Raw genomic sequence first — 22,585 nt, forward strand, 5'->3', positions numbered from 1 at the left:
CACATATTTCTCTACATTTTTGACACTTGTCTTTATATCATGTAGGCATTCTTTCATGAGAAGCTCAAGATCTGATGGTATTTGAGATGAATAAGGAGATGGTGGCTCTTGATATGCATAAGAAGGAGATGATGGTTCTTGGTATGAATATGGAGATGGTGGTTCTTGATATAAATATGGAGGTGGTGGCTCTAGATAGTTGGAACGTGGAGCATTGAAGTTTCTTTGATTTTGACTTTCCCAACCAATTTGGATAGTTCCTCCATCCACCATAATATGAATCACTACTTGAGTAGTAACCCATGTGATCTCTCTCCATTATTTTTTTCTTAGCACAAAATACCAAAAATGATTAAACGCACCATGTGGTAAACAGGCAAGCAACAAAGAAAGAACATATAGGAGAATTAAACTCAATAATTAACTGGGAAGAATAAAACAACTAAGGGGACACCAAACTTAATTTCAGAAATTACTAAAAATATTAGTGCTATAAAAAAAACTTTTTTTCGAAATATTAAAAATAGATTTTAATAAAATTAAAAATAAAACACCTAATCTAAGCAATCAAACAACTAATAGTTGTTAATCACTATCAATCCCCGGCAACGGCACCAAAAACTTGGTGCGGTATTTTATAACCCACAAACTAACCGGCAAGTGCACCGGATCGTACCAAGTAATACCTCAGGTGAGTGAGGGTCGGTCATACCAAGTAATACCTCAGGTGAGTGAGGGTCGATCCCACGAGGATTGATGGATCAAGCAACAATGATTGAGTGATTGGCTTAGTTAGACAAGCAGAAAAGGGTTTTGATATGTTCAAAAGGTTTAAGTTGAAAACATCAGAAGGCAGGCACGCAAGTAAATAAATTGAAAATAAAATATTAGAAAAACAGTTAAGGTTTCAAAGTTATCTATTTTTCTGGATTCTTCAAATCACGCGTACGCGTCAGTTACGCGCACGCGTCGCCATGGAAAGCTCCAAATCACGCGCACGTGTCAGTCACGCGTACGCGTCGCTCTTCGCTGTCATCTCCTTTTGTTCTTGTGCTGTAGAAACTCCATCAAATCTAGCCGAATGCTACCTAAAATAAACAAAATTGTAAAAGACTCAAAGTAGCATCCATATTGGTTAAAGGATAATTAATTCTTTATTAAACTCAACAATTTAGATGCAAATTCACTAGGAAAAGATAGGAAAGATTCTCACGCATCAGTAAGCCACCACGTTCCAGTGTTACATCAACACGCAATGTAAACCCTTTAGTGACGCATCACAATACACTTCAAACGGTTCGTGCGTGATGAGCGGATAATTTGTATACTTTTTGGCATTGTTTTTAGTATGTTTTTGATATGATATAGTTAGTTTTTAGTATATTTTTATTAGTTTTTAATTAAAATTCACTTTTCTGGACTTTACTATGAGTTTGTGTGTTTTTCTGTGATTTCAGGTATTTTCTGGCTGAAATTGAGGGACCTGAGCAAAAATCTGATTCTGAGACCAAAAAGGACTGCAGATGCTGTTGGATTCTGACCTCCCTGCATTCGAAGCGGATTTTCTGGAGCTACAGAAGCCCAATTGGCGCGCTCTCAACGGCGTTGGAAAGTAGACATCCTGGGCTTTCCAGCAATATATAATAGTCCATACTTTGCCCAAGATTTGATGGCCCAAACCGGCGTTCAAAGTCACCTCAAGGAATCCCAGCGTTAAACGCCGGAACTGGCATAAAATTTGGAGTTAAACGCCCAAACTGGCATGAGAGCTGGCGTTTAACTCCAGAAAAGGTCTCTACACGAAATTCCTTCATTGCTCAGCCCAAGAACACACCAAGTGGGCCCGGAAGTGGATTTTTATGTCATTTACTCATTTCTGTACACCTTATGCTACTAGTTTTCTATAAGTAGGACCTTTTACTATTGTATAGAAATTTTTTGATCACTTTTAGATCTCTAGATCATCTTTGGACATTTCAGTTCTTAGATCATTGGGAGGCTGGCCATTCGGCCATGCCTAGACCTTATGCTTATGTATTTTCAACGGTGGAGTTTCTACACACCATAGATTAAGGTGTGGAGCTCTGCTGTACCTCGAGTATTAATGCAATTACTATTGTTCTTTCATTCAAATTCCGCTTGTTCTTTATCCAAGATATCACTTGTTCTTCAACATGATGAAGGTGATGATTGACGCCCATCACCATTCTCACCCATGAACAAGGTGACTGACAACCATTCTTGTTCTACAAGCATCTGAGGCTTAGTGAATATCTCTTGGATTCCTGATTGCACGATGCATGGTTGATCGCCTGACAACCGAGTGCTCGCCTGACAAACGAGCCAACCATTCCGTGAGATCAGAGTCTTCGTGGTATAGGCAAGAACTGATGGCAGCATTCAAGAGAATCCGGAAGGTCTAACCTTGTCTGTGGTATTCTGAGTAGGATTCAATGACTGAATGACTGTGACGTGTTTCAAACCTGTAACCTACTGGGCGTTAGTGACAGACGCAAAAGAGTTATTCTATTCCGGTAGGGGAGGGAACCGAACCGGTGATTGGCCGTACTGTGACAGAGTATTGAGCATTAGCTTTCACTGCGAGGATGGGAGGTAGCTGCTGACAACAGTGAGACCCTATACGAGCTTGCCATGGAAAGGAGTAAGAAGGGTTGGATGAAGACAGTAGGAAAGCAGAGAGACGGAAGGGAAGGCATCTTCATGCGCTTATCTGAAGTTCCTACCAATGAATTACATAAGTATCACTATCTTTATCTTTTATGTTATTTTCGTTCATCACCATATATATCTGAGTTTGCCTGACTAAGATTTACAAGATGACCATAGCTTGCTTCAATACTAACAATCTCCGTGGGATCGACCCTTACTCACGTAAGGTTTATTACTTGGACGACCCAGTGCACTTGCTGGTTAGTTGTGCGAAGTTGTGTAATGCCATGGTATTGGGCTACCACGTTTTTGGAGCCATTACCAGGGATTATGAGAGTTGTGAAAAAGTATAGTTTACAATTTCGCGCACCAAGTTTTTGGCGTCGTTGCCGGGGATTGTTCTAGTTTTGAGCAAGCCTTTGGTAACATCAGTGCCAAGATCCGGCAACAACATCAAATTTTTGGTGTTATTGCCCGGGATTGTTCAGGCTGGACAACTGACGGCTCATCTTGTTGCTTAGATTAGGTATTTTTTTTTTCGAAATTCTTGAAGGTGAATTCTAGAGTTTCATGATGATTTGTTGAAATCTGGCTGGCTGAGAAGCCATGTCTAATCTGATTGGACCGAGGTTTCAACTTATCACCACAAGAGCTTGTTGATTTCGTATCAATCTTGCTTTTGGAGCAGTGATTTGCTAAGGCTTGGCTGACCTTTGGTCATGTCTAGTGTTTTGGACCGAAGCTTTCTTTGGAAGCTTGGCTGGCTGTGAAGCCATGTCTAATTCCTGGACCGGAGTCTTAGACTAGCATTGCACTGATTCCTGGAATTCTCATTAAGAATTTTGATACCTTTTTCCACTTAATTTTCGAAAAACACAAAAAAAAAATTAAAAAATTAAAAAAATCATAAAATTCAAAAATATTTCTTGTTTGAGTCTAGTGTCTCATCCTAAGTTTGGTGTCAAATACATGTTTTGCTATATTTTTCGAATTCATGCATATAGTTCTTTGTTTTGATCTTTGAATTCTATTGACTTGAAGTATTTTGTGTGTCTCATATGCATTCTCATATTATTAGAGTCAGTAGTATACAAACTGCTAAGTTTGGTGTCTTGCATGCATTGTTATTTGATTCTTGTTGCATTTTAATTATTAAAAATCCAAAAATATTTTTAATTTGTGTCTTTTCAAGTCAATGATACAAGGGATTGAAGATTCAGAACACACTGCAGAGGAATTATACAGAAAAAGCTGAGCATTCAAAAATGCCCAGTGAAGAAGGCAGACTGGCGTTTAAACGCCAGCCAGGGCACCTGGTTGGGCGTTTAACGCCCAAAGAGGTAGCATTTTGGGCGTTAAACGCCAGAATGTATACCATTCTGGGCGTTTAACGCCAGGATGGTGCTAGGGGGAAGATTTTGTTTTCAAATCAATTTTTTTCAAGTTTTTCAAAATCAAATCTTTTTCAAATCAAATCTTTTCACTCAAATGTTTTCAAAATTAATTTCTTTCCTTTCAAAGATACTTACTAACAATTAATGATTTGATTGAACATTTTTTTGCCTTTTCTGTTAAGGAAGGTTTTATGTTTGAATCATATCTTTTCTTGTTAGGCAAGTCACTAATTTTCCAAGTCAAATCTTTTAAAATAATTTTCAAAACATATCTTTTAAAATGGTTTTCAAATCATATCTCCTCAATCACATCTTTTTAAGACAATAACCTTTCAATCATATTTTTTTTCATATCTTTTTCAAATTAGTTTTCAATCAAATCTTTTTAGTTTCTAATTTCAAAATCTTTTTCACAAATCACTTGATTTCTCTTCCACTTTCAATTTTCGAAAATTATTAATCAAATTTTCAAAATGTTTTTCAAAATATTTTAATTGAATTTTCGAAAATCCTCTTCCCTCCTTCTCACATCCTTCTATTTGTGGAGTACCACTCCTTCTAAATGCACAATTCGAACCTTATCTAATTAAAGTTCGAATTCTTCTTCTCCTTCTTCTTTCTATTTCTCTTTTCCTCTGACATTTCAAGGAATCTCTATACTGTGACATAGAGGATTCCATATTTTCTCTTTCTCTTCTCTTTCATATGAGCAGGAGCAGAGACAAAGGCATTCTTGTTGAAGCTGACCCTGAACCTGAGAGAACCTTGAAGCGAAAGCTAAAAGAAGCCAAAGCACAACTCTCTTTAGAGGACCTGACCGAATTCTTCAAAGAAGAAGAACACATGGCAGCCGAAAACAACAACAATGCCAACAATGCAAGGAAGGTGCTGGGTGACTTTACTGCACCTACTCCCGACTTCTATGGGAGAAGCATCTCTATCCCTGCCATTGGAGCAAACAACTTTGAGCTTAAGCCTCAATTAGTTTCTCTAATGCAACAGAATTGCAAGTTCCATGGACTTCCAATGGAAGATCCTCATCAGTTTTTAGCTGAATTCTTGCAAATCTGTGACACAGTCAAGACTAATGGGGTTAACCCTGAGGTCTATAGACTGATGCTATTCCCTTTTGCTGTAAGAGACAGAGCTAGAATATGGTTGGATTCTCAACCTAAAGAAAGCCTGGACTCTTGGGAAAAGCTAGTCAATGCCTTCTTGGCAAAGTTCTTTCCACCACAAAGATGGAGTAAGCTTAGAGTGGAAGTCCAAACCTTCAGACAGAAGGATGGAGAATCCTTCTATGAAGCTTGGGAAAGATACAAACAATTAATCAGAAGATGTCCTTCAGACATGCTTTCTGAATGGAGCATCATAGGGATTTTCTATGATGGTCTCTCTGAACTATCTAAGATGTCCTTGGATAGCTCTGCTGGAGGATCTCTTCATCTGAAGAAGACGCCTGCAGAAGCTCAAGAATTGATTGAAATGGTTGCAAATAACCAATTCATGTACACTTCTGAAAGGAATCCTGTGAACAATGGGACTAGTCAGAAGAAAGGAGTTCTTGAGATTGACACTCTGAATGCCATATTGGCTCAGAACAAGATATTGACTCAACAAGTCAATTTGATTTCTCAAAGTCTGTCTGGAATGCAAAATGCACCAAACAGTACAAAGGATGCTTCATCTGAGGAAGAAGCTTATGATCCTGAGAACCCTTCCATGGAAGAGGTGAATTACCTAGGAGAACCCTATGGAAATACCTACAATTCTTCATGGAGAAATCACCCAAATCTCTCATGGAAGAATCAAGAGAGACCTCAACAAGGTTTCAATAACAATAATGGTGGAAGAAACAGGTTTAGCAATGGCAAGCCTTTTCCATCATCTTCTCAGCAACAGACAGAGAGTTCTAAGCAGAATACTTCTGACTTAGCAACAATGGTCTCTGATCTAATAAAGACCACTCAAAGTTTCATGAATGAAACAAGGTCCTCCATCAGAAATTTAGAAGGACAAGTGGGTCAGCTGAGCAAGAAAGTTACTGAACTCCCTCCTAGTACTCTCCCAAGTAATACAGAAGAAAATCCAAAAGAAGAGTGCAAGGCCATCAACATGGCCGAATATGGAGAGGAAAGAGAGGAAGAAGACGCCACTGAGAAAGACCCCAGTGGGCGTGCACCACTCTCCTCTGAGTTCCTCAATGAGGAACCTTGGGAATCTGAGGCTCAAAATGAGACCATAGAGATTCCATTGGACTTACTTCTGCCATTCATGAGCTCTGATGAGTATTCTTCCTCTGAAGAGGATGAGTATGTTACTGAAGAGCAAGTTGCTAAATACCTTGGAGCAATCATGAAACTAAATGACAAGTTATTTGGAAATGAGACTTGGGAGGATGAACCTCCCTTGCTCACCAAAGAACTGGATGACTTGTCTAGACAGAAACTGCCTCAAAAGAGGCAGGATCCTGGGAAGTTTTCTATACCTTGTACCATAGGCACCATGACCTTCAAGAAGGCCTTGTGTGACTTAGGGTCAAGTGTGAACCTCATGCCCCTCTCTGTAATGGAGAAATTAGGGATCTTAGAGGTGAAAGCTGCAAGAATCTCATTAGAGATGGCAGACAACTCAAGAAAACAAGCCCATGGACTTGTAGAGGATGTTCTGGTTAAAGTTGAAGACCAGTACATTCCTACTGATTTCATAGTCCTAGAGACTGGGAAGTGCATGGATGAATCCATCATCCTTGGCAGACCCTTCCTAGCCACAGCAAAGGCTGTGATTGATGTTGACAGAGGAGAGTTAATCATTCAAGTGAATGAAAAATCCTTGGTGTTTAAGGCCCAAGGATATCCCTCTGTCATCATGGAGAGGAAGCATGAAGAGCTCCTCTCAAAACAGAGCCAAACAGAGCCCCCACAGTCAAACTCTAAGTTTGGTGTTGGGAGGCTACAACCGAACTCTAAGTTTGGTGTTGAAACCCCACATTCAAACTCTAAGTTTGGTGTTGGGAGGTTTCAACACGGTTCTGAGCATTTCTGAGGCTCCATGAGAGCCCTCTGTCAAGCTAATGACATTAAAGAAGCGCTTGTTGGGAGGCAACCCAATGTTTTATAATTAATTATTTTCTTTTGTTATTTTATCCTTTTTGTAGGTTGATGATCATAAGAAGTCACAAAAACAATGAAAAAAGCAAAAACAGAATGAAAAACAGGAAGAAAAACAGCACACCCTGGAAGAGAAGAAACTGGCGTTCAAACGCCAGTAATGCTAGCTGTTGGGCGTTTAACGCCCAGTCTGGCACCATTCTGGGCGTTTAACGCCAGAAAGGGGCACCAGACTGGCGTTAAACGCCAGTAAAGGGCAAGAACCTGGCGTTAAACGCCAGGAATGGGCACCAGCCCGGCGTTTAACGCCAGAAATGGCTCAAAACGTGATTTTGAGCAACATTTGGTGCAGGGATGACTTTTCCTTGACACTACAGGATCTGTGGACCCCACAGGACCCTACCATCACTCTCTCTCTTCTTCCCCCATTCACCAATCACCTCAACACCTCTTCCCCAAAAACCCCTCACCTATCAAATCCCATCTTTCTCTTCACCACTCACATCCATCCTTCATAAAACCCCACCAACCTCACCCTTCAAATTCAAACCACTTTCCCTCCCAAACCCACCCATAATGGCCGAACCTTTACCCCCCTCTCTCCTATAAATACCCTTCTTCAACTCTTCATTTTCACACAACCTAAACCCCCTTTCTTACCCTTCTTGGCCGAACACACTACCATCCCCCTCTTCCTCATTTCTTCTTCTTCTACTCTCTTCTTTCTTCTTTTGCTCGAGGACGAGCAAACATTTTAAGTTTGGTGTGGTAAAAGCGTTGCTTTTTGTTTTTCCATAACCATTTATGGCATCCAAGGCCGGAGAAACCTCTAAAAAGAGGAAAGGGAAGGCAAAAGCTTCCACCTCCGAGTCATGGGAGATGGATAGATTCCTCTCAAGGGTGCATCAAGACCACTTCTATGAAGTTGTGGCCTTGAAGAAGGTGATCTCCGAGGTCCCCTTTTCACTCAAAAAGGGTGAATATCCGGAGATCCGCCATGAGATCCGAAGAAGAGGTTGGGAAGTTCTTACCAACCCCATTCAACAAGTCGGAATCTTGATGGTTCAAGAGTTCTATGCCAATGCATGGATCACAAAGAACCATGACCAAAGTGTGAACCCGAATCCAAAGAATTATCTCACTATGGTTCGGGGGAAATACTTGGATTTTAGTCCGGAGAGTGTGAGGGTGGCGTTCAACTTGCCTATGATGCAAGGAGATGAGCATCCTTACACTAGAAGGGTCAACTTTGATCAAAGGTTGGACCAAGTCCTCACAGTTATATGTGAAGAGGGCGCACAATGGAAGCAAGATTCAAGAGGAAAGCCGGTCCAATTGAGAAGGCATGACCTCAAGCCCGTGGCTAGAGGATGGTTAGAGTTCATACAACGCTCAATCATTCCCACTAGCAACCGGTCCGAAGTTACCATAGACCGGGCCATCATGATTCATAGCATCATGATTGGAGAAGAAATAGAGGTTCATGAGGTTATAGCCCAAGAACTCTATAAGGTGGCGGACAAGACCTCCACCTTGGCAAGGTTGGCCTTTCCTCACCTCATTTGTCACCTCTGTTATTCAGTTGGAGTTGACATAGAGGGAGACATTCCCATTGATGAAGACAAGCCCATCACCAAGAAAAGGATGGAGTATACAAGAGACCTCACTCATCATGAGATCCCTGAGATTCCTCAAGGGATGAATTTTCCTCCACAAAACTATTGGGAGCAACTAAACACCTCCCTAGGAGAACTAAGTTCCAACATGGGACAACTGAGGGTGGAGTATCAAGAACACTCCATCATCCTTCATGAAATTAGAGAAGATCAAAGAATCATGAGGGAGGAGCAACAAAGACAAGGAAGAGACATTGAGGAGCTCAAGCACTCCATAGGATCTTCAAGAGCAAGAAAGAGCCGCCATCACTAAGGTGGACCCGTTCTTTGATTTCCTTGTTATTGTTCTTCTGTTTTTCGAATTTTTATGCTTTATGTTTATCCATGTTTGTGTCTTATGATCATTAGTGTCTTAGTGTCTATGCCTTAAAGTTATGAATGTCCTATGAATCCATCACCTTTCTTCAATAAAAACGTGCCTAATTGATAAAAGAAAGAATTGCATGAATTTTGAATTTTATAATAGTTTAATTATTTTGATGTGGTGGCAATATTTTTGTTCTCTGAATGTATGCTTAAACAGTGCATATGTCTTTTGAATTTGTGGTTCATGAATGTTGGCTCTTGAAAGAATGATGAAAAAGGAGATATGTTACTGAGGATCTGAAAAATCAATAAAATGATTCTTGAAGCAAGAAAAAGCATTTCAAAAAAAAAAACGAAAAAAAAAAGAGAGAGAAAGGAATAAGAGTTGTGATCCAAGGCAATAAGAGTGTGCTTAAGAACCCTGGACACCTCTAATTGGGGACTTTAGCAAAGCTGAGTCACAATCTGAAAAGGTTCACCCAATTATGTGTCTGTGGCATGTATGTATCCGGTGGTAATACTGGAAGACAGAGTGCTTTGGGCCACAGCCAAGACTCAATAAATAGCTATGTTCAAGAATCATCATACTTTACTAAGAGAATCATTAACACTATCTGGATTCTAAGTTCCTAAAGAAGCCAACCATTCTGGATTTCAAAGGATAGAGTGAGATGCCAAAACTGTTCGGAGGCAAAAAGTTAAAAGCCCCGCTCATCTGATTAATACTGATCTTCACAGATGTTTTTGGAATTCATTGCATATTCTCTTCTTTTTATCTTATTTGATTTTCAGTTGCTTGAGGACAAGCAACAATTTAAGTTTGGTGTTGTGATGAGCGGATAATTTGTATACTTTTTGGCATTGTTTTTAGTATGTTTTTGATATGATATAGTTAGTTTTTAGTATATTTTTATTAGTTTTTAATTAAAATTCACTTTTCTGGACTTTACTATGAGTTTGTGTGTTTTTCTGTGATTTCAGGTATTTTCTGGCTGAAATTGAGGGACCTGAGCAAAAATCTGATTCTGAGACCAAAAAGGACTGCAGATGTTGTTGGATTCTGACCTCCCTGCATTCGAAGTGGATTTTCTGGAGCTACAGAAGCCCAATTGGCGCGCTCTCAACGGCGTTGGAAAGTAGACATCCTGGGCTTTCCAGCAATATATAATAGTCCATACTTTGCCCAAGATTTGATGGCCCAAACCGGCGTTCAAAGTCACCTCAAGGAATCCCAGCGTTAAACGCCGGAACTGGCATAAAATTTGGAGTTAAACGCCCAAACTGGCATGAGAGCTGGCGTTTAACTCCAGAAAAGGTCTCTACACGAAATTCCTTCATTGCTCAGCCCAAGCACACACCAAGTGGGCCCGGAAGTGGATTTTTATGTCATTTACTCATTTCTGTACACCTTATGCTACTAGTTTTCTATAAGTAGGACCTTTTACTATTGTATAGAAATTTTTTGATCACTTTTAGATCTCTAGATCATCTTTGGACATTTCAGTTCTTAGATCATTGGGAGGCTGGCCATTCGGCCATGCCTAGACCTTATGCTTATGTATTTTCAACGGTGGAGTTTCTACACACCATAGATTAAGGTGTGGAGCTCTGCTGTACCTCGAGTATTAATGCAATTACTATTGTTCTTTCATTCAAATTTCGCTTGTTCTTTATCCAAGATATCACTTGTTCTTTAACATGATGAAGGTGATGATTGACGCCCATCACCATTCTCACCCATGAACAAGGTGACTGACAACCATTCTTGTTCTACAAGCATCTGAGGCTTAGTGAATATCTCTTGGATTCCTGATTGCACGATGCATGGTTGATCGCCTGACAACCGAGTGCTCGCCTGACAAACGAGCCAACCATTCCGTGAGATCAGAGTCTTCGTGGTATAGGCAAGAACTGATGGCAGCATTCAAGAGAATCCGGAAGGTCTAACCTTGTCTGTGGTATTCTGAGTAGGATTCAATGACTGAATGACTGTGACGTGCTTCAAACCTGTAACCTACTGGGCGTTAGTGACAGACGCAAAAGAGTTATTCTATTCCGGTAGGGGAGGGAACCGAACCGGTGATTGGCCGTACTGTGACAGAGTATTGAGCATTAGCTTTCACTGCGAGGATGGGAGGTAGCTGCTGACAACAGTGAGACCCTATACGAGCTTGCCATGGAAAGGAGTAAGAAGGGTTGGATGAAGACAGTAGGAAAGCAGAGAGACGGAAGGGAAGGCATCTTCATGCGCTTATCTGAAGTTCCTACCAATGAATTACATAAGTATCACTATCTTTATCTTTTATGTTATTTTCGTTCATCACCATATATATCTGAGTTTGCCTGACTAAGATTTACAAGATGACCATAGCTTGCTTCAATACTAACAATCTCCGTGGGATCGACCCTTACTCACGTAAGGTTTATTACTTGGACGACCCAGTGCACTTGCTGGTTAGTTGTGCGAAGTTGTGTAATGCCATGGTATTGGGCTACCACGTTTTTGGAGCCATTACCAGGGATTATGAGAGTTGTGAAAAAGTATAGTTCACAATTTCGCGCACCAGTGCGGTTCCGGTAAAATCAAAATAGGTGCTGAAGATAACTTCTACTTCAAAGTTTGAAAACTTTCTTCACACTCCGACGTCCACACAAAGGCACCTCCTTCTTTGTCAATTTAGTCATCAGTAGTGCAATCCAGGAGAATCCTTCAATGAATCTTCGGTAATATCCAGCTAAGCCCAAGAAGCTCCTAACTTCCGTCACCATCGTTGGTCTTTCCCATTCTATCACCGCTTCTACCTTAGAAGGATCTACCGCTATTCCTCCTTTGCTTACCACATGACCTAAGAACTTTACTTCCTCCTTCCAGAACTCACACTTGGTCAATTTAGCATACAATTTTCGCTCCTTTAAGATTTGCAACACAATTTTCAAGTGTTCCTCATTCTCTTTTGCCGTCGTAGAATAAACTAGGATGTCGTCTATGAAAACCATCATGAATTAGTCCAAAAATGGACGAAATACTCTATTCATGTAATCCATGAAAATAGCAGGTGCATTCGTTAACCCAAAGGACATAACTGCAAACTTGTAGTGTCTATAGCGCATCCTAAACGTAGTGTTAGGGATATCATCCTCTTTCACCCTTATCTGATGGTAACCGGATCTCAAATCAATCTTAGAAAACACCCCAGCTCCTTGCAGCTAATCCATCAAGTCATCTATCCTTGGCAGCGGGTATTTGTTCTTCACAGTCACTTTGTTCAACTGTCAGTAATCTACACACAGTCGCATTCTCCCATCCTTCTTTTTCACCAATAAAACTGGCGCTCCCCACGGTGATACACTCGGTCGAATGAACCTCTTGTTCAGAAGCTCTTCCAACTGAGTCTTTAATTCAGCCAGCTCTATCGGAGCCATTATATACAGTGCAATCGACACTGATCCAGCTCCCGGCACCAATTCAACCGCAAATTCAATTTCCCTTTGAGGTGGAAACTCAGGGATATCTTCCAGGAACACCTCCGAAAAGTCTCTAACCACCGGAATCTGATCTAAGTTCAAGGCATCTCCCAAAGCATTAGCAGCCAACAGGATGTAACCCTGACACTCTTTCCCACTACAGTGCACTATTACAGAGTTCAGGTAGTAACCCTTAGCTATCGATGCTCCATTTTCTCCTTCTGGCATAAACCGAATTGACCGCTCAAAGCAATCTAACAAAAACCCGATTCTTCGACAACCAATCAAACCCCAAAATCATTTCCAACCAAACCATAGGTAAACAAATCAAGTCATGCACAAATCTCTACCCTCAAACTTGAAACCTACTTGACTACACCCTGTCTGATGCGGAGTATGTACATGCAAATCCAACGCTAACTCTGACACTTTCAAGCCTAGTTCTTCAACTTTTGCAAACAAAATAAATGAATGCGAAGCTCCAGTATCATACAATGCAATTAATATTTTATCAACAATTAAACATATACCTCACATCAACGGATCCGCCTTAGAAGCATCCTTGGTGTTCACAACAAAGACTCGCCCCTGGTGCTATCTCTGACCCGCATTTGGGTTCTTCCCCCGAGTACAATCCCTCGTCAAATGACCAGGTAATCCACAATTGAAGCACCCACCTAAACCAATCTTGCAAGAGACATATGGGTGAAAACGTCTACAACGTACACAAGTCAAATCCGGAGAAATCTTACTTTGATTTCCTCTGCATTTGCCACGCTGAAACTGATCCTGAGTGTTCTTTTTGAAGCCTACTCGACCTTGAGGCGCATATCCTCATCTCTTGAAACTTTGACCCCTCGGATGGAAATACTTGCCACGTCCATTACTAGTATTCCCTCCATGAGTATCCTTGGACGCCGGTACTGTCTTGGTATATTCCTCAACCACCCATGCTTTGTTCACCAAGTCGGAAAAGGTACAAATCTCCATAGGAGCCACAGTAGTCATTATGTTTTCCTTCAACCCCCTTTGGTATTTAATACATTTCCAACTTTCATAGGTTTTTGGGACACCCTGGCACACCCTAGAAAACCTACAAAGCTCCTCAAACTTACTTGTGTAGTCCACCACAGATAGGAAACCTTGCTTCAGCAGCATCAATTCCATCTCCTTCGCTTCCCTTGCAGACTCAGGGAAGTATTTCTTATAAATGGCCGTCTGAAATACATCCCAAAGAACATCAGCATTTTGGAGCTGTAGCGAGTGGCACTCGCCTTGCCACCAATGTTGGGCCTCTCCCACAAGCTGATAAGCAGCAAACTCGACATATTGATTATTCGGAACGTGTTGCGCCTGTAAAACACGCTCTATGGCCTGGAACCAGTTGTCTACTTCTGTAGGATTAGTTGATCCTCGGAAAGTTGGTGGATGAACCTTGAGAAAAGTCGCCAAGGTCATCGGAGCACCACCCGTATTGCCGCCGTTCTCTTCAGCATTATCATTAGCATTTCCTTCGCCATTCTCGTTTCCATTCCCAGCCGGTTGGCCTAACCTCTGCGCTGCTTGCAGAGTCACAGCAGTATTAGCTTCCATGGTTGATAAACCCCATTTGTAGGGTTTATTTTATGCTTCATTTAAGGAATTTTATGACCTTTTACCCACATATATTCAATGAAATAGCATGGTTTTATAACTTCTCCTTTAATTGTGCTTAAGAGTGAAAACATGTTTTTTGGGTCTTAAAATAGCTAAATCTAATTCTCCTTGATTCCATTAGATGCCTTGATATGTTTGTTAAGTGATTTAAGGTTTAGGAGGCAAAGATTGGATCAAGGGAATGAAGAAAGAAGCATGAAAAGTGGAGAACTCATGAAGAAATGAAAGAACCGGAAAGCTGTCAAGCCGACCTCTTCGCACTTAAACGACCAATGGTATTAGCAAGATTTGCCATTGCCACCATGAATTTGGCGTGGTTGTCAGCCGGTTGCTCGTTCCTACTTTCTCGTGAACGTGATTGACCTCGTCTGCGAGTGGCCATTAGGGTTCTTGTCTACACCAAACAATCGATATCAAGGTGATCAGTCTCAATATCAAAAGCCTAGTGCTTCAATGATCCCAAACAGGCACTCATAAACAAGCATGCTATACAATACCAAGTAAATAATCTAATAGCATCAAAGAAAAAGACACACAGAGTATGTAATGAAGTACAATCGGTCCATCCCTCAGCCTCACGAGGACGAACCGCTCTGATACCACTAAATGTAACGCCCTAATTATCCTAATCTTTACCTCGCGTCGTAAAGAAAAGGTTAATCAGAGATTGCGACAATTCTAAGCTCATACATATAATAGAAAGAATTAATATAATCTAGAAGCTCGATGAAGAATATAGCTCAAAAACAGGATTTAAAAGCGCAAAACGTACTCATGAAGCTTCTAACTTAAAGCACAAGGTATAGAGATAATATAACAAAAGATAATAGTATGATAACATAAGGAATCTAGCCACGGCTTGTGGAGTTTAAGCCGAATAGCCATATATACAAACAAAATAGAACCTGAAGTTTAAAACAGCTTATACAAGTTTTCTCTCTCAAATACAAGCCTCTAGGCAAAACCAAAAATATAAAAGTGAGAGATATCTACAAAAAAATCAAAAGAACTCCAAAAGTATCATGATCCTCCGCTCCTGTCACCATCCAAAGCAACACACCGAGGTGAGTTACGACCTGCATCTAAAAAATACAACAGAAATATGGTATGAGAACTGGAGGTTCTCAGTATGGTAACAGTGCCCAGTGATGTAGGATATAAGACCCCGGGATGCCAAAGGCAATCATAGACTTCATATCCATCACAAGATTCATCTTAAAGCATACTAAAACAATAAAGCATAATCTTAAACCATAATACAATCTAAGGGTAATCTATCTTAAGGGATTCTCTATTCTAACCAATCTCCGCTGTCCCACAGCCTTCACCAACCTATCCTCCATGCGATCCCATCGCCGCCGCCTTCCGATCCTTCTCAATCCCAGTAGAAAGCACAATTAATAGCAATGCAAGTAAAACACAAGTAGAAGCATATAACACAAGTAGTTCAAGTAAGCAAATAGGCATGTTATTTAACTAGGCATACAATTACAAGTCGGCAAAGCAAACAAGAAGGTAGAAAATGCACATGATGAATGCCTGTCCTATTTGGCTGTGATATCACATTGTCGGTTCAACTGCCAACCCGACACATCTCTATGGAGACGTCGCTCTTCAGAATCATCATTGGGAACCCCCGAGATATAGTGCTCGGATAACTGTCCAGGGTTTTGCACCTGCACGCTCTATTGATCTGAAGGGATGCGAGCGGGATACTCTTGCCACGAACCTCACATCTCAACGCAAGCGGGATAAACCACCGCCCTTACACTGCCGCCGCTACCTCGACAGGCAGGATCCAACCGCCGTCCCTGCCGGGCGCATAGTGTCTCATAATCTCAATATAAATAGTAGTTCAATGATTTTTCAGAAAACATTTTCAATTCATCAAAGACTCATAATTGCACATTCGAGTCCTCGACTCGTCTCAACCATTGTCAAATCAACATTTTCATTCCGGGTCCTCGACCCATCTCAACTACTGTCAAATCAACATTTCAGTTCCGAACACATCAGTTCTCATCTCATCTAGCAATCATTCTTCATATACCATCAAACCATCCTCAGTACACCCGAAACCTAATCCTCCATTTTTTCTAATTTTTCATAAGAATATCAACTAAAACCCTTAGGTTATTTCCCATGTTCTCATACTCAAAATTAAGCCCAAAAGTATTAAAATGGTGTCATAGAAGCCTACAATCTTGTAGGAAAGGTGAAATAGATGAAAACAAAATTTAAATTTGAGAAACAGGGCGTGTGCGTATGCACAGGGGTGTGCGCGCGCACGCCCAGGAGAAGTTTCAAAACGTGTGCGTACGCACAGGTAAAATTTTTCACAATTCTATTTTGCTCACACAAGCTATGCTAGCGCCCTTAACAGACTGATCTTTCTAACATGTGTGTGTGCACAGGGCTGTGCGTACGCACATGTTGCAAATCCCCATTGGGTATGTGCACTCACAAGCTGTGTTAGCGCTGTAAATAGATTGCCTGCCTCTGCGTGTGCGTACGCACCGGTCTGTGCGTGCACACAGGTTGAAATTTTTTGTAGAGGTGTGCGTGTGCACAAGGATGTGCGTGCGCACATACCAGAAATCACAAAATTCTGCAACTTTGCAAAATTTCAGATTTTTACACCAATTTTTGAATGATCATAACTTTCTCTACAAAAATTCAAATTTTACAAAATTTATATCAATTCGAAGAGTTTTCAATAAACTTTAATTCTAAACTAATTTCAACAAAATTTGAAAACTGAGGCAAAAGTTATGATCAGACAAAGTTCACCAAAATTTCCTTTTCACCAAAAACCACAAGTACTCAAATTTTCCAAATTCTCAAACCACATCCAACCAAAATAATACCAAACTCCCATTTACAACACATTCTTGGGTCAAAATTAATCATTTATACAATCTTTCCATCTCAATTCACTACTCTCACCCATCAACATCAAGAGTGCAACACCACAATCAATCCCCATTCAACTTTTTCAACCACATTACCAAATCATCAACATCAATATCACATATATCAACACAAATCACTTCTCAACTTCACATAATCATTCATCCTCATCATATCGTTATCAATCATCATGAACAAACTCAAAAATCATCAATCCATCATAAATCATCACATATCATCATTCAACAACTCAACAACCATTTTAATTCAAATCTATCCTATGGGTCACTAGCTTAAATGTCCATAAATATTATATACTACATAGAGGAAACCAAAACCATACCTTGGCTAATTTCCTATATGCCAAAACTCAAAAGTGAGCACAAGCAAGCTCTCAACCACACTCCAAGCTTTCAATTCAACTTCAACAAGCACCAACAAGTTCCAATAGCTCCCAAACTCACAATAATCAAGCTATATATACATAATTCATCACAAATTAACCTAGGACTCATCATAAATAAAACTTCACAAGAGTTTAGTGCCTCTGACCTTGTCCAATAGTTTTGGTAGCCAAAATCCAAGGCTAAGCAAGAGTTAGAGTCAACCTAAACACCCAAAATCACAAAATTTTACTTAGCCAAAAACCCTAGGATTCGAAAATTTGGAGAGAAAAACTGAGAGGTATTCGAGTTTCCTTACTAGTTTCTTAGGTGGGTCTTGTAAAGCTCTTCACAAGGAACGCGTAGCCGCAAACGGTGCGGCGATCGAAGCTCTATAGCTCAAGATATGAGCCTGGGAAGCTCTATGTGAATAGTGACAATGGAGTTTCTCTTCTTCTCCTTCTCAGCTGAAGTGTGTGTGTTTGAGTGTGGTTTGTGCTGAAATTGGTTCATTAATGAACCTTTTATATGTTGGGCTTGGGCCCGGCCCAACCCGTTAGCGTTTTTAACCCGTTCAGCCCAACTTCGGGCCAAACCTTTAAAATTAACGTCCGGTTTTCTATTTCTAATATTTTTCTAAGGTTTTTGACTATTTTTACTTTTTCTCGCGCAACACCGGGCAGGCTTGAACTGTTTTGACCGGTTCAACTGTTGGTTCGCAGTTTTTCACGGTTTTTCGTAGAAAGTACATTTTCTGACTCAAAAAAACTACCGAGTCCAAAAATCATATTTAAATTCTCAAATTCTCACTCTAATATTTTGGAACATAATTTGGGCAATATTAATTACTTAATTAAATGATTAATTAAGATCGGTTCTTACAGGTCGTCCGTCCGTCACTTTCCTTGCTCTGCTCTGCTTTACGCTATTCATCTGTTGCTTCGCTCACCGTGCCTTGCCTCACCGTGCCACACCTCACTGCATCATGCCTCACCTCGCCATTCCACGCCTCGCCTTGCTTGTTGAAGTCAATCTGCCAAAACAGGTGATGAGTTAAAAATTTTTTTTCAAGTTTTTCAAAGTTGATGAAATAGATTTAAGGATATGATAACTTTTTTGATATAATGGTTTATGAGATGATTAGAAAAAAATATAGCACTGGTTGAATACCTATTTCTTGAATTAATTTTTTATTTTTTTTATATAATGGTTTAAGGTTTAATGTGTGTGTAAGTTTTGTTAATTAATGAATTGACATATGAATTGGTTTTGCTGATTATGAATTTTGTTTATTGTTAATTATTGTTGCTGTGATGATGCTGGTTTATGAGGGTTCTGTTTCTCTTTTTTTTATGTAGTGATGGGGGATTTGGATTTTACCATTGACATATATCATGATAACAAGTTTTATGATACAGAACATGGGCTAGAATATTTGGCGGAAAGGGTGTTGGGAGACCTGCATTTTGAGCTCGATGAATGGAGTTTGCAAGAAATAGTTAGTGAGATAAAGAAGTTAGGGTACAAAGGGTATGCTAAGATATGGTACTGTGAACTAGAATGTCAATTGAACTCAGGTCTTAGAGAGTTGATGAGTGATGGAGATGCCATGAGAATGGATAGGTCATTAGTGTTATAGACTGTTAAGCATTGCTTGGTGTATGTTGTTGATGGCTGCAAAAAAGGAAATGGTATTGAGATATCTTCGAATGATAAGGATTATTTACTAACTGATGCTGAGTACAATGGCAGTGGTTTAATAGAAGCAGAAGTTGAAGGTGAATCAGAGCCATCTAGTGAGGAGGATAGAATTGATGATAGTACTGATGATAGAGATCACGAGGATCATTTTAGTTTTGATGTTGAAGATGAAAATGATGGAGAAGCTTCAAATGCTTTTGGGGGTTCCATGGCCCATTAAATCAAGATGGCAATAGTCAAGCTGCTGGTGTTGATACTGTTGTTCATGATGTTGTTGTTGATGAGGATGTTGAAGTTGAAAAATTTTTTGAGAGTTACGAAACTAAAGATATTGATAGCTATGAGGGAGATTCGGATGATATGATTAAGAAGAAAAGATACCCCAAACTTATTGAGACTGAGATGAGCAGGGACTATGAGTATAAGGTGGAGTTGGAGTTCAAGTTACTCACTCAGTTTAAAGATGCTATTAGAGAGCATGCTTTGTTGAATGGAAGGGATATTAAGTATATCAAAAATGATAAAGTTAGATGTAGAGTACATTGCAGAGGGAAGTGTAGGTGAATGGCATTTACATTCAAAGTTGGTGGTTCCAATTGCTTTCGGCTGAAGACCTTGAATGAAAAGCACACTTGTGGATAAAATTACAGTGGTAGGCTTGCATCAAGTAGTTGAGTGTCACAGAAGATCGTTACCAACATTAGTATAGGAGAGGAGATAAAGATTGCAACAGTAGTTCAGACCATTCAGGACAAATACATGGCTAATATTTCAGTTACAAAGGCTTATTCAGCGAGGGGAAAAGCGAGGCATGAAGTACATGGCAAGGCTATTCTGCAATATAACAAGCTGAGAGATTACTGTGTAGAGATTATGAAGACAAATCCTGGGTCTACTACTCAGATTTTGGTTGACAGGCCTTCAATTATCCACCAGCCAAGGTATACGAGGATATACATGTGTCTTAATTCTGATAAGCAAGAATTCTTGGCTGGTTGCAGCCTATCATAGGGGTAGATGCTACCACCTGAAGGGTGATCATGGTCAACAACTTTTGGTGGCTGTTGAAAGATATCCAAACGATAATTATTTTTCAATTGTTATTGCTGCTGTAGAGCCTAAGATTAGAGACAGTTGGGGTTGGTTTGTTAACCTGCTATTGGATGATATTGGACATGTCAGTAGAAGGAATTGGATATTCATGTCTGACCAACAAAAGGTTAGCACTTTTAAGTTGTCATTATGTCTTTATTACTTAGGTAACGTTGCACTATGTATTTAACATCTTGGGTATTCATATTAAGTTATCATTATGTATTTATTTTAAACAAATGAATTACTTGGTAAAATACTTGGGTATTAATTAACTTACAACTTCATAATAAATTTATTAATATAATTTGTTTATCTTTTAAGAGTTCATTATATCTATGTTCTTTTATGTTTTTGGTTTATATTATGTATTTCAGGGTTTGATGCAAGTTTCTCAAGAGATGATGCTAGTTTTAGAGTATAGACTATGCTTGAGGCATTTGTATGCCAATTGTAAGAACACATATGGTGCTGGGACTGTTTTGAGGGACTTAATTCTATCAATAGCTAAAGCTACATATGTGGAGGAATGGGAGAGGAGGATGACTCAGCTGATGCACATCAACCAACAATGCTATGAAAAATTGGCAGCATTGGATCCAAAGCTCTGGTGCAAGAGTCACTTCACTTTCCTTGCTAAGAGTGATATGTTAATGAATAATTTCTGAAGCTTTCAATGGAAGAATTTTGGAGGCAAGAGACAAGTCTATTCTTACAATGTTCGAATAAATTCGGTGCTATTCGATGTCTCGGTTTGCTAAAAAGAAAAAAAAGGCAAAAAAATTTGGCGGTACAATCTTGCCAAAACAAAAAAAGAGACTTGATGTCATTGCAACATGAGCTATGGAGTGGCAAGCAAGATGGGCTAGAGGATTGAAATACGAAGTTTCTCATAAGAACCGGATGTTTGTAGAGAGGTTCGTCGTTGGCTTATTGGCTGGAATATGTAGCTGCAAATTTTGGAGACTGTTTGAAATGTCCTGCCCGCATGCTTGTTGTGCCATATTCTATAAAGGAGCAATGCAGAAGATTACTGCAACAACTTCTATAGGCCAGCAGCCTATCTTGCAAATTACGGTAAGTTAGTTTCCCCAACCAACGAAAAAAATATGTGACCGAAAGTGGAGTGTGATACTATTATACCTCCTATCCTTAGAGTGAAGCCAGGAAGACCAAGGACGGTGAGGATCAAAGAACCTGATGAGAACCGTTCTTAGACAAAGCTTAGAAGGACGGGTACATTTGTGACGTGCAGCAACTGCAGAAAATATGGACATGATAAAAGGCATTGTTCCAATCCAATAGTTTCAGGTATCAAACAAATTAGAATACATGCTGTTGTTTTACTGTTTTTTTTGTTGAAATAATTTGTGTTTGATGTGTTTAGTAGAATAGATTATCATAGATGGCATTTAAGCTAGTGAATGTGATATATTTTGGAGACATATATGCTGTTATTTTACTATTTTTTGGTTGAAATATTTTGCGTTTGATGTGTTTAGTGGAATAGGTTGTCATAGATGGCATTTAAGCTAGTCAATGTGATATATTTTGGGGATATATATGCTGCTGTTTTACTATTTTTTGGTTGAAATATTTTGTGTTTGATGTGTTTAGTAGAATAGGTTGTCATAGATGGCATTTAAGCTAGTCAATGTGATTCATTTTCTGAAAATACATGCTGCTATTTTACTGTTTTAACTTGCTTTAGTTTTTGTTAACTTGCCACTGGTTTATGTTGCAAATTAGCTGTGTTATACCTGGTTTCAGAGCTTGTTGTTGCTGTTGTTAATACAGCTGGCCTAAATGGAGTTGCTGCTGCCAGTGATGATAAAGTTACTATTAACACTGCAATTGCTGCTGACACTAGATCTAGTGTAAATATCTGTAGATCTGAGAGAAGAAGACATGTAGGAATAGGTAGGGGCAGAGAAAGAGGTAGAGGAAAGAATGTTGTTGCATTTTCATAGCCATTCCCCACCACACCTGCTACTGCATCTTCACAACTGCTACCCACCACACTTGTTGTTGCCTCTATTCAATCACCTCCCATAGTTGCTACTTCAGATTCTCAGGCTCCAACCTCCCAGCATCTCCTACCTGTTGTAGCTGCAGATTTTCGGCAACCACCTAGAACATCTTTTCAAACTTTACCGAAGACAAAGGTATTTGGTGTGAGAAAAAGTGGGCGGCTCAAGTTAGGAGTGAGGAAGCCAACAAGG

The 22,585-nt window shown here is 39.8% G+C and overlaps 1 protein-coding gene and 1 non-coding gene across 2 annotated transcripts; both read right to left on the bottom strand.

Moving 5' to 3' along the window:
* Positions 1 to 5,312: 5,312 nt before the first annotated feature.
* On the bottom strand, positions 5,313 to 5,420 carry LOC130947014 (small nucleolar RNA R71). The gene has a single exon (XR_009072428.1). It is a non-coding gene; the product is annotated as a small nucleolar RNA R71 (small nucleolar RNA).
* Positions 5,421 to 13,455: 8,035 nt separating this feature from the next.
* On the bottom strand, positions 13,456 to 14,214 carry LOC130945829 (uncharacterized). Its single transcript, XM_057874525.1, has one exon. It carries the CDS (start codon positions 14,212 to 14,214, stop codon positions 13,456 to 13,458), a length of 759 nt encoding a protein of 252 aa, XP_057730508.1.
* Between the last annotated feature and the right edge of the window lie 8,371 nt (positions 14,215 to 22,585).

This window comes from Arachis stenosperma, chromosome 8 (genome assembly GCF_014773155.1).
Source record: "Arachis stenosperma cultivar V10309 chromosome 8, arast.V10309.gnm1.PFL2, whole genome shotgun sequence".
In the NCBI taxonomy this organism is placed as follows: Eukaryota; Viridiplantae; Streptophyta; class Magnoliopsida; order Fabales; family Fabaceae; genus Arachis; species Arachis stenosperma.